Raw genomic sequence first — 13,374 nt, 5'->3', positions numbered from 1 at the left:
TCACAGAAGACAGCTAATGCCTTGCTCTCCATCAGGGAGATGTAGGGAGTGCTCTGCCTCCAGCACAAAACATCCCATCCCCACGTCCCTGTGGGGCTGAGCACTTTAACGTCTCCTCCTCTCTCAGCTCACAGGGACAGTCCACATTTGCTCAAGGACAGAAGTGTGTGCTAATCGAAGGCACTATTTTAGGAAGAGGCAAAAGAAACACCCAGGAAATAACTCTTAAAGGATACTGCCAAAATCACAGAGCGCCATTGCAGAGGCGAGGATTTTTGTTACAGTAGTAGGAACCTCATAAAGCAGCGAGAGCAACATGGTCTCCCCTGCACCACCTGACCAGAGGAACCACAGCAGGCAAGGGCTGCATCACTGTGGCCACTGGGTCCCGCGGGAGCAGGTCCTTGCTCTCTGGAACTGGTGCTCTCACCTCTCAGCTCTCCCAGGTCCAGGGTCTTCCCCAGCTGCTCCAGCAGGTCAGCTCTGGCCGCGTTCTTCTTGTGCTTTTTGCCGTCATAGTGCTGCTGTGCCATCATGGGGTTGTTGAACCAGGCTGCGCAGAGCTGGCAGTACCTGTCCGAGTCTCGCCGCTGATGTGGTGATGGTACCACCGGGGCACTATCCGTGTGCGGCGGCTTTAGGGAGCTCAGAGCAGTTTCTGTAAAATGAAAACATTAAGACATGAGCCTTTCCCGGCTGGTGTTGCTGTCTGAGTAACAGCAGAGCCTGAGGCAGATCCCACATTAGACACGGGGAGTAATTAGCAGCAGTTACAGGGTCCCACTGGATATTCTGGATGGCACTGCTTGGAAATCTACCATTTCTCATAAAAAAAGCAGCATGAAAGGCTAGCATAGGGCTGTTCCTCAGCTAGCTGCACTTCACTAGCTGGGAAAGGAAGACGGTCTCATTACGCATCCTACCACTGTTGTGACTAAACTTGCTAAACTTACCCTGCTTAAATTGCTACTTCCAGGAAAAACTGCCAGCAGAGAATAAACAAAACATGCAAAGCCATCTACTTCTCAAGACAGACAGATTTATCATCACATCAGGATTCTTCTTTTTCAATGTATTTGAAAAAGCTCTCAGAAAGAATAGGGAAAGCTGCAGTAATTGTAAATTGTCACAGATGAAGAAAATAATTTAATAGTCAGCACCCTCATTTAAATATCTTCATATTGTGAATTGACAGGTACCAGCAACCCACAATCTGAATTTAATCTCATTTCCCTTCAGATTCATCATGAGGCCACCCGGGAACACAAACATGATCCCCAAATGATTTCAAAGAAAAACGGGTAATTAGTCTTTACATAATGGAGCTGCACCTTGTTTGCTACAGTTTTCCTACTTTGTAAAAAATAAGTCACAAAGCCATGGAAAAACAGTAAAATAAAGTTCAGGTAACACTGGGATACAAAAATATACGGTGACTAGCACTTAATTATCACACCTCATTCAAAAATTCCCTTTCATGTGGTTTTCCTTTTCTTTTCCAGATGAAACATCTGTTATCTAAATAATTAACAAACCACTCTCTCTCTGACACAAGAATAGGCAAATTTTCAGGTGGTGAAGAGGAGCTCGGTCACTCTCCTTTGATCAAGGGGCTCAATGCTACTCCAGCCGAGTCCTGATGAGAACACAGGTTGGCAAGTGCCGAACCCACCTCAGCGTCTGATACCAGGAGCAGCAGCACTGAGCAAAACAGGGATATAATTAGACATGTAATTGCGACTGAAGCCCGCCGTGATTGGCTCCACCGCTCAAGAAAGTTAATATTGTTACGAATCTTCTGCTGACCTGCTCTGGAATGGATGTCTATTAACTTTCCTCAGGAAACTCTATCTTACGTATAGCATTACTTACAACCTCATCGATTTCCAGGGGTTTACAAGCATCTATTGTTTTTGATGACAACTGCCAAGGTATCAGAGTTTCACAGCCCGGACGGTGGGCTGGGGCTTTGTCACCCTCCTCGCCCGACTGCTTCTGCAGACACGCCTGGAGAGGAGCATCCTCTCTGCTGCTGCTGCCACCAGCGCTCTGCACAGCACCAGCAAACCAGCTCTTTGGGGGATTAGTTAATAAAGTGATTACACAACTGGCTTCTGCAGAAGATATTTCTTCTCCTCATTCTGCTGTCTCGCGAACCGCCCGCCTGCTCGTTTGGATTCATTTCACCCCACCAGAGGATTCCACTGCCTAATCTCTGCCCGCCCTCCATTTAACCAGCCCAGTTAGACACCGAGCACAACACCAACTGGGGAAACCTCTTCCCTTTGCCTGGGGCCTCACTGCAGCATGCCGGGCCCGGAGCATCACTCGCACATGCGCCGGCTCTGCCGGTGCAGCCCAGGTTGGTGGTGGCCGCGCTGCTGCCCCAGACACACTCCCAGCACAGCTGACGGGCAGCAGGCAGCACTCAGGACGGACACGGCTCTATTTTGCTCCTAAAAACATCATCTTTTCCAACACCTACGGTGCCAGCAGAAGACATATCCCCAGCCCTGCCGAGGTGCAGGCAACACGAACAACAGGACAAGTACACTGAAGAGCGGAGCCGGGGGCCTGCAGGCTGATTAAGAAGAAAATTAGGAGATAGCAATATCACGCATCCAAACTAAGACTAAGCAGACTTAGCATACACCTGACTCATGAAAAGTGAGCACAGCTTGCCTATTGTTCACATGTTCCTGTGACCACCCGCAGGTGCTCCCCGAGCAGCCTTGCTGGGGGGGGGGGGGGGCGGTCAGTGCCCAGGGGTGCGGGGACCACGCACAGCCCGGGGATGCTGCAGGGACCGCGCACAGCCCGGGGATGCTGCAGGGACCCGCTCCTGTGCCCCGCGACAGGGCTGAGTGGCTCCAGAGCACTGCGAGGCGCCGGGACGGGGCTGTAGCGATGCCTGGGCATCTGGACCATTGCAAACAACCAGTTATTACAGCGGTCCAGGAGCTCTGTGATATATCTGACTTGCTGCTCTGCAGGCCCTAGGCTATAAAGTTAAATCTATCAGATCTTTCAGTCAGCTTTCTCCTTGTTTATATGTTAGCTGCTGCCAGAGGGGAACCAGGGAGGCTGAAGTTCGCAGAGCTGGTGGTGTCCGCAGGAGTTATATCTCTCACTCACTAAAGAAATACGACAGAAGCATCCCCTGCTGCTCAGCCATCAGCTGGACTGGTGGCCCCATGGCTGTGCATCCAAGTCCCTCTTGATGAGCTTGGTGGCTTGTGCTCACCCAAACATGGTGCAGGAAGGAGGCTGGCAGCGCTCCTGCTTCGAGAGATTGCGCCAGAGCCCCCCCCTCCACCCCAGCCCTGCATCGAGCCCACCATGCCTGCCTCCCCTCCCTGCAGGCTGCAGCCCCCATGGCAGGGACCCTCTGCCCGCATCACATGGGTGCTCCTGCATGGCAGGGATTTCCTCTTGGCACTCAGAATACCAAGTACTTTCTTGCAAAGCCACAATCCCCAGGTTCCATTTACAACTCCCACCAGTCCTAAGGCACGTTGAACCCAGCCTGACAATTAACAAAAACATCCCATGTCTTCCAAATCCTCCTGAAGAGAAACAGCTGAAAGTTGACTTCTCTGCACATGTCGATTTATCATTTTGATATGCACTGCATAACTACTACAGAACAGAAAACATGATCGTTCCCTGAGCAGCGACACAAAAATTAATAATAAACACTCACAAAACAGCAAATGTTAAAAATGTTTCTCCATCTAAAACACAAACATAAAAGCTGCTAGTTTGACTATTTCAAGTATTTCAAAATGCTAAATAGCTCTTGACAGTCTGCCTTACGTTCCCTTTTGCTGTGGGAGGGAAGTGAGAAAGTCTTACTTTGCTGCAAGAAGCAAAATACAAAGTTAGAAACACTTTAGCACTCTTGCAATGAACTAATGTTTGACATTTCTTGCATGCAAAGCTTTTTATTCATAGCTGTATTTAAATGGCACCCAACTTTTTATCATTGCCACTCTCCAGGAACTGTGCATGAGAATGACGAAGTAACTGAGCCACGACAGTGGGGCAATGGAGAAACTCAGTTTTCTTCAACAGACAAATCTGGGACTTTTGCAGAGTCCAGCTGCTGCTGGGGGCACCCTTGCACCCAAACCTGAAAGCCATTTACTCTGTCCCCTTGAATGCAAACCCTGCTCTAGGAACTAGAGAACAGGAAGGTAAAAGAAGCCAAGGTAACTTTTCCTGCTGGCAAAATCCTGCCCTTGTACCTCACCCCAAACGCAGGGGACCCCCGTGCAGGCACCTGCCCCCACAGAGCCATGACTCACGCCGCAGCACTACCGGTGCTGAGGGGCCGATTTCCACCTTCCTGAAACAATGCCTGCAGGTACCCGCACTTCGATCAATGAAAGCAGCAGCTATTTCCCCCCACAATTCTTTGTTTTATAACTCATAGTGATGACTGGATGCAAGCTGACGGAAGATGTTGGAAATGACTAGAGAAATTCATCAGCAATAGTGGTGAGATAAAGCCTCTGAGAGGGCTACAACCTTGTGCAGCAGAAGCAACGGAAAAGATCACGAATATTTCACTGTAGTGAGGAGACATCGCTTTCCTACTGCAAAAAAAAACAACTGTTAAGGCACTTCTCCATTTCCTGAAAACACCAGCTGAGAAATGAGAGATGTGTACTTCATTAAAATGATAAAATTGAAAGGGAAGGTGTAACACTAAGACAGAAAACTCAGAATATCAAGCAGCAGTCCGTTCGGAGGCAGAACGTGTCCACATGCATCCACCAAACAGACCCAAGCCCTCCCAAAGGCAGGTGACGGATGCTACAGCTTCAGGTGATCAGAAAGCACATCTGGATTATCCGGCAGGAATTGGGGGCGGGGGGGTGGGGGGTGGGCGGGAACAGAACTGTTGGGGCACAGAGTAGGACATAGGCTCGCATCTTCCAACGCTGCGCAGAGCACAGGTTGCTTCAGTTTAGGACTGATGCAACCTCCATGATGAGGGCAGGGAAGTCTGTTCTTTCCCAGTTCAGCAGAGCAGACATAATAAACATCTCACCTCGTGACACAAAACCCCTTGGGAAGTGCCTGAGCTGCTCTCAGGTACAATATGAAGCAGCGCTCTTGCACAACACCGCTGGCAGGGAAGAACGCTCAGCACTCAGACCCATGCGGGATGTCAGCAGCAGGGGAGGTGTCTGCAGAATCCTGTCCCTCTGCCGCTTCCCGGCTGGAAACAGATGCCAGGCCAGGGCGAAGTTCGGCGTTTGGAGAGGAGCTGCTCTGCAGAGTGAAGCCTCGGGGAATTTCTGGCTACCAGCAGTGGCTCCAGGTCCCACCGCAGCCTGGCAGCAGAGCGTGTTTCAGAGCTGCTGCCTCCAGGAACCATCACCAGGATCAGAATTCCGGTTGCAGATATTTTTCAAATTTTTCACCTTCGCTGAGAGTATTACGTATTTTTCAATGCTTTTTTTTTTTTTTCCTTTTCCTTTTACTGGATAACACTGCTCTTCCAACAGCTCAAGAATTCTTCCTGAATTTCCCTTGCAGTTTCAACTGCATTCATTAGTCTTAATTTTGTCCCCTAAATACATTTTGTTACTGTTCAATTTAAAGAGATGCTATGCTCCACAGAGGCAATTGTATGCCTGTGTGAACAAAATGACTCCTGCAAAGACAGCTGGGCAAAGAATTTCGCCATTTCTTTCCTCCCTTTACACAAAGACCGCTAATTAAACAAATGGTCAACATGGAAATTCACAACAATTTAGAGTAGCAGGATAAATTCTTGTGCAAAGCTGAAAATCAGACGTTGAAAACTGGAGGTTATTACTGACTTTTACTTGCCTATTGGCACTAAAAATACCTTTTCAGATTAACTGTGTTTAATCTCAGCTACAATCAGAGCACTTGGGGAACTTTGAAAACATTTTATGCTTTTTTTTTTTTTAATTTAAAGATTATGAGAGTTCAAGTATTTGTATAGAGTCTTTCTCATTTTTTTTTGATCACATGTGAAAGTTAAAAAACACTTTACTTTTAGGAGCATAGGGAAACACCAACAAAACATTCAAGCCATTTAACCATCTGAAGGATTACCGTGTGACGATCAGAACAGCAGCTTGACCCCTTTTAAAGATGCTAACCAGTCAGGCTGCAGGCATGAGCTCCTGCCTCCTGAATTGCCAGCGCCCGCTCCTTGGTCACTGGGCTCAGCTTCCAGGTCCCTGGAATGTCAGAAGGTGCTGGATCCCTCCGCAGCAACACACAGGTGATTATCAATACCTCTTAATTGCTGCAAGTTAGCAGCTTACTTCTGAGCAGATTAATTTTAAATGTTATCGATCTCCTTTATGAAAATGAAAGGGAAAGCGAGCCACCACTGGTCCCAGCACAGGGCGTACAAGAGCCTCTGGAATGCCCTTCCATGGAGCTGGGGAAGAAAAATGGCTGGAAAATACATCTTCCTATTGAAAAGAGTGCAGCCACCACTCCCCTGCAGAGCCACCCGCAGCCTGGCTGCTCTGCTGTCACAGACATGTGAAGCCCCCAGGACAGGACCCTCCTCCCCGGGAGCATTCAGCATGCTCAGGGCTGTGTGTGGTCAGCTCCCAGGACTCATGAGCCCTGGACCTTCCGAAGCTCTGTCTATGAAACTAAAAGCTCCCTAGTGCCAGCCATGAAGGACTGAGACAAAAAACCCAGTGGAAAAATGCTGGGTGACTGTAGGAAGCCCAGGAAAATGTGTCCAAAGGGCACGTTTCTGAGAACTACTGGAGAGCGAGGAGGTGCTTATTAATGTATTCCTGCAGCTCAGCCCCATCTTCCAGATCAAGTGTCTGGAAGAGCTGATGAGTCCTTGAGTTAGTTACTCTTTCCTAGTGATTACAACAGCTGAAGAGCCCATCACTCTCGGAGCACACGGTGTGGCTCACTTAGAGCCTCCGCGAGGCTGATCCAGGTGATTAAAAAATTAGACAACACTACAACACAAAGCTGCAGCTCTTGGAAAGCCCTGCCCTGACAGAGCCCTACAGCCCCTGCATCCACAGGCAGCACGTCAGGGCTGGCCCCAGCACCATCCTGCACAGAGCCCACAGCAAGTCAGCCTCAGCACCCCTGCAGGGGTCTCTAACAACGGAGGGCGTATAGCTGGTTCTCATCTACCTATGCCAGCCTACACCTCTCCGATTTTGTTAATGGAAACACTGGTTCACCAGTAACTGAGCTCTCCGCTGGCACCTGCTGCACCCAGATCCGTTCCCTCCTGCCCACAGCCTGTCCATCTGCCCTTGCAGGACTCCAGCACTGCAGGCAGACCCCTGGCTCCTGGCTGCTTGCCCCACCTGCCCCAACAGCACCAGACCCCCAGGGTCCTGCCTGCAACAATGGCCCCACAGGTAAAAACAGCAACTCCTTCCCTGCTGGCGGGGGAATCCGAATTGTTGACTTATGTGGGAATTGGTCCATGCGCTATTCCCTGGTCACTCCTGTGACCCTCAGAGACTCACCTGGATTTAAGCAGAAATACTAGGGTTTGTGCCAGGTCCTTTGTGCCAGAGGAGAAACCACTGGAAGGCTGCACACAAGGGATGGGGTTCTGAGCACCAATGCAAGCACTGGACAATTACATACCATAAACGAGTACACTACTTCTCTCTGTGCCGTTGCAATTATTTGCCAGCTGCAGAGAACAGCCTAAGGAGCCCTCACTCAGCTGCAAATTACCACATCAGTTCATGTCAGATCCATCCTCCCAGCTCTCCACGGGGACGGTCAGGAGCTGCCAGCACCCCCTGCCACCCGCAGCTGCACCCTCGCCTCCTGCAGGGTCTGTGCCAAGCACCTGGAGCACCGGGCACTTTTCAGATGCACCTCAGCAACTGGCAAACTCTGCTGCACCTTCCCTGTTAGTTAAAACACGCAAGCCACCACCTAAAGCGATACCCTGTGCTCCCTCAGGCCAAGGGGATAATGTTTACCAAGCCAGTCCTGGTAAAGGACAGACTATATTCTATACACATAAGCACCTACAGCCTGTAAAGTTAAAAAAGCGACACACACACACACATGCACGCACAGCCAGCCCCCCTTATTTAATCACATCTAGGATTCATGCACTCTGTGTTAGGCAGGATGCACAACGCACAGCTGAATTTATATTCTGCTCTGAAGGAAGTGCCACTGGTAGCAATACTAAAATACAACTGTCTGCAGAACCACAGCCCAGTCATCCCGCCTGGTCAGCAAGAAAAACAGTTTGTTCAAGTATCCTCTGGCCTGACAACCACAGAGGAAGTTTTGTTTCTCAGTAAATTAGCACTTTGCAGGTGCTTTATGGTTAAGCAAACAGTAAGATGGTTAAATTATCCGATTCCAACATTTGACTTTTTAAATGTGAAAGTTAATAGGCTTGCATTATTGGAATCACCGTGGAGGAAAGCATGAATACCCATCTGGGCAAAAATCAAAAGACGATCGATCCAACAGTTTTTAAAGACCAGATTTCCCTCTAAGGTAAAAGCAAATGATATGCTGCTCTGTACAGTAGCACGAAAGGTTTATTAAACATATTAGCTGAGCTGTCGAATAACTTCTGATAATTAAAGCGAGGCTTGGCTATTTGTGCCCAGAGGAGATATTATCTTCCACTGAGCAAAACATTTCAGAAGCATGGAGCCAGAGATAGGACTCTCGTACAAAGGCCAGCCTGGCTGATAAACCATTAATCTATGTGAACAAAGCAGGCAATAATGAGCATCAGCAATTTTTAAAGGTTGTTATGACAGCAACACAAATGAATAGCTGCTTCTGCCGGCCATCACCACTCAGCTATCCATTCTCTGCCGCGCAGGCACCAAGCCGGCGCCTTGGCCGTGCCTCCTCGGCACAGCGAGCCCGCGCCGCCCCGCGCCGGACCCTCCTGCTCCGGCTCGCTGCCTCTGGACCTACCTGTGGCCTTTAATGCCGGTTGTTCACCTAGCAACAGTTTTAACCTTTTGGCATGGATTTTCCCTTGGTAATGCGATTCGGCCACCACTGCTGAGGTAAAGGACATGTTACATAGTGTGCAGCATTTGTTCTTATCCACTGAGTCACCATCACTGCCCTGGGTGGAGACAAAAACACAGAAAAAAAAAAAAAAAAAAAGAGGTGTATAAGCCCACCAAGCACAGTCACGGAGAAAGAAGAGAGAGGGACCCAGGCTGTTATGCCAAGGTCGCAGTTTCCAAGGGGATTCCCTTCCTCGTCTCCCACAGACTCGCTCCTGCCTGGTCCCAGCCCTGCTCAGCCTGGGGGTGACTCCGACCCCCGGGGCACTCCCGAGCCCCCAGCCCCTCCACTCTCATTCGTGCACGGGAAGCTCACCCTTGCGCTCCCCACGGCCGTGCAGCTCACCCCTCGCATCCACCAGCCAGCCTGCCTGCCTTTAGTCCTTATTCCTGTACTCCAGCTGAGGGAATCCTACAAAGCTGGTGCTTTCCCTGCCAGCAGACACCAGTGCTTCCTCCAGCCACACTTCTGTCAGAGACCCCAGAGCACTGGGGGGACAGGGTGGAGGGCTGCCCTCTCTGCAGGTGGGAGAAGCAAACAAACCAGCAGGACTCGCGCAGGTCCCCCAAGCCAGCCCTGGCCACCTCCTGCCCCTCCGCCTTTGCTCTGCTGTTCATGAGGCCCTGGTGGAGACCCCTTTACCCCTCCCATCATGCAGAGACCAAGGGGAGACCGGCCGGTGGAGCAGGGATCCCTGGCTGCACCCTCTCTGCAGCCCATCAGCTCCATGAGCCACCTGGCCACCCTGGGCTGCCTGTCCGCTGCCCCTCACCGGGCAGCCAGGCTCGTACCTCGCCACAACAATTTACTATGAACTGCTGACAAGATAAACCTGAAGGCAAGAGCAGCCTTGTGGCACATACTGAAGACAGGAAAAAACGCTCGCTGCAAGGTTTGCACAAGGAAAAAAACCAGCAAAACACCTAAAAAACCACATGTATGTTCTGTTCCTTTCCTAGAGACTGTTTTTGGGCTCTTGAACACTACCAGATGAAAAAACAGGCAATCATAACAGTCCAAGACACTTTGCACACACCAGGAAAAAACACATCCCAGAAACTGATGCTGCCTAAAGCAAACTCAGAGCTGCAGCCCATAGTCCTGTTGGAGGATCTGTACAATGAAACTCCCTGGTGCAAAGCGGGGGTTTGCGAGATCCTAGTGTCAGCTAAGAGGTGACTGGAAAAGTGAAGAAGTTAAGAACATCACCATTCAGTATTTCAGTGCCAGCAAGGGGCCATCCTTCACAGTTACTAATCACTGCATCTTTATTTTTACAAGTAAACCCTGATTTAATGACAATATTGTCTCCAACCTTCCTTACTCTTCATTATTCTTCTAAGAATAAAAGCCAGCGACCTCTGCCCAGCTGGGTGCTGAGCTTAGACCTTCTGCTCTAAGCAAAGCCCACGAGGAGGGGTTGCTGTGGCTCCAGGCTGCCGGTTTCCCCCACGGCAGGAGTGGTGCCGCTGCCCGTGCCACCACACGTCCTGGACCCTGCAGCAGCTCCTGGCACTGTTCCCTCTCACCCAGGCACCCATCACCCCGGGGGGTACAGAGCATCCTGTTACCCCCCGGCGGAGGCTGAGCGCAGAGGCACCGGTGCCCGGCGGGGAGAAGCTGAGCCACGGGGAGGGCCTGGGAGAAGAGAGAGCTCACCAACAGCCCCTGGGCTGAACATCTGTGAGCAAAACCTGACTGCAGCTGCCAGCAAGGGCTTAGAATAAACAGGTTCCATAGACACAAGGGTACCAACAACGAGCAAGCAGGGGGAAAAGCACACTTGCACTATTAGTCACAACTAATTATTCAACCCATTCCACAAAGGAAATGGGAATCACGTTTAGGGGTGCATATACGTGGCCTTGCTTTTCCAAAGATCTCAGTATGTTGTGTTTGCCATTGAGTACAATTTATAAATGATGTCTTTTGAAAATACTCCTCCGTGCAGAGCAAGACCTTTCAAAAGCTGGAAAATGACCTGCTTTGTGCAGGTCGTTAGCATCCCAGCTCATTCCCTGGATGAGATGGACAGACCTGGCCCCAGACCCACCCCCAGTGACAAGCCATCTAGAGACAGCTGTGCACTTTTTTTTTTTTTTAAGCGAATATTCCAAATGCTGGTGTACAGTCAAAACAGCAAACAGACTGCTTTAGGAGCTGCAGTCTTCATTTTACAAGAACTTCACAACAAGCCGTAACCACATTCTGGTTCATCTCCGCACAAAGATTCAGGCACTGGTGGGAGCAACACCACCAGCCCCTCGCCACTGCCCCTGCGGGACCGTGCCCCTGAGTGCCCAAAGCACGTCTGCCCAGCTGGGACCGATGGCACCGCTGCGAAAGGACAGCACAGGCCAAGGGAAAACCAGAGAGCATCCAAAAGCCAGCTCCCTTCTGCAAATGTCACGCTCATCTTCAGACACAGAATGCAGAGCACAGCTCTTCAGCTTCTCCACATAAACAAACGGGTGAATCAGCACCAGCACCAGCGGCCACCCCGCTGTCCCCCACCAAAGCACAGCCTGAGCCCAGGCCAACGCACCCGACCCAGCCGCCAGCGGTGCCGGGGCAGCATGGCAAGCCCCAGCTGTGCCCCCACACATCCCCACCATGGCAGGGCAGGAGACGAGCTCTGCAACGCTTGGGAGCAGGAACTGACCACACAGCTGACACCCAACCCACTGTGTAAAGGTCATTTTCTCCCCCAAAATAAGCACCATTGGAAAAAGGACCAATTTTCACCCCTTTGATGCTGCTGTTAACTATAAATCAACTTAAACCTTAGAGAAACATCTCCAGGGGTGATTAGTACTGTTCTGAGTGTAATTTGCACTTCTTTTAAATAGGTTTCTCTCAAGATATTTTACATCTTCAAAGGGAAATCACTTGAAAGTTAAGAGCAGCGTAAAAAATTCCCAGACTCTATTGATCATCTGCGGTGGCAACATATAAAGAGCCTCCAACAGAGTTCGTTTGAAACGCTGATACACTTCAGTGCTTATGTACCAGGGTCCCCTCCTCTGCCTGGTCTGCTCTTCAGTGACATTTCTCTTTTGCAACCTACTTTCACAGACAGACTGCAGTTAAAAAAAATAAATTGTAAGATGTTAAACTCCCTCAAACAACCCTCAGACACTCCACTTAGAGCCCAAGGCTCCATTTACACCGATCCACAGTTTGCTGCGCAGCTCATCCAAGCGCACCCAGGTCTCTGGGCGCATCTCGGAGGGGATTTGGCCACCAGAGCCTCACCCGTGGGCAGGACGGGATGTCCCCAATTGCTTGGTTGGCCTGAGCGTCCCAGCCTCTGTGCAAACCCCACAGACCTTCGCTCTCCAACAGCCAGCCGTTTTTCATGCTCTTTGTTAGTGGGATGCAGGAGGTGTTCAGATTCAAGTGTTATTAAGCGCTGGCCTAAGCCTGGTGCATCCATTCATCAGCAGAATCGCTGCCCTCCCCTCCACCCCCCCCCCCCGATGCCCCACACAGAGCTGCCCAGCACCCAAGGCCAGATCCAGCCCTGAAGGGTAATTATGCCTTCTCATTTGTCGGTGGCTGTTTTACCTGTAACCAGATGGGCTGGGGGGAACCCAAGCTGGGTGTCTTTTGTCACCTGTTGAAAGACACCGCGTTGACAGGATCGTACACAGCCAGCTGGTAAAATAACATCACGTGTCGATCAGGATGCCCAGGCGAGCCCAGCCCGAGCCGGGGCACAAGGCTCAGTCGACCTGCAGCCTGCTTGGGGCAGACGCCCGCTCTCCAGGGATGCTCTGCACCCACGCGTGCACTCATCCATCACTCCCCGCTGCTTCCCTGGCTCCCACACCCAGCTCAGTCTAAAGCAGCAGCAGTAAATAGGCACTAACATCTCAATTTAGTTTCCATAAAACCCACACAAGCAACTCTCTAACCCCACGCTGCATAAAGCCAGCCAACGCACAAGGAATACTTCTACCATTTGTTTTTGCAATCTTCTCCAGATGATCCCTTCTTGCTAACCTTTGCAGGGATGCAGCACTGACAGGGGCGAATGGCCTCGCATAAACTGAAGCACCATGGAACACACCACGAGCTCGGAGATAAAGCATCCGCTTCCCAACACTGGCATTGCTCATCCTCCCCCAGCTCCACAGACATGCCGGGCCAGCCTAGTTTATAGGCCTTCTTTTTGTAATATTATAAACTTCAAAGCAAGTCTTGTACATCCAACAGAATTGAGTTCAGTTATTCAGATGCCTGTTAACAAGCTGCTAAAAGGCATAATCTTCGCACAGGACCATGCAGTTACAGTCCCTTGCTGCATGCTCCTTAAGCAAT

General features: G+C 50.4%; 1 protein-coding gene across 3 annotated transcripts in view; it reads right to left on the bottom strand.

Moving 5' to 3' along the window:
• ZMAT4 (zinc finger matrin-type 4) overlaps positions 1-13,374 on the bottom strand; it is a 66,966-nt gene that overhangs the window by 16,896 nt on the left and 36,696 nt on the right. For all 3 annotated transcript variants that reach the window (XM_055820347.1, XM_027781103.2, XM_005233529.3), the window contains 2 exons: positions 8,950-9,106; positions 431-658 (listed from right to left, as the gene is read on the bottom strand). In XM_055820347.1, the coding sequence (XP_055676322.1) occupies positions 431-658; positions 8,950-9,106 (385 nt within the window). The remainder of the gene's footprint in view (positions 1-430; positions 659-8,949; positions 9,107-13,374) is intronic.

Source organism: Falco peregrinus, chromosome 17, assembly GCF_023634155.1.
Source record: "Falco peregrinus isolate bFalPer1 chromosome 17, bFalPer1.pri, whole genome shotgun sequence".
In the NCBI taxonomy this organism is placed as follows: Eukaryota; Metazoa; Chordata; class Aves; order Falconiformes; family Falconidae; genus Falco; species Falco peregrinus.
Note: the sequence above shows the minus strand (reverse complement) of the source record. Positions and strands in the feature narration are given on the sequence as shown.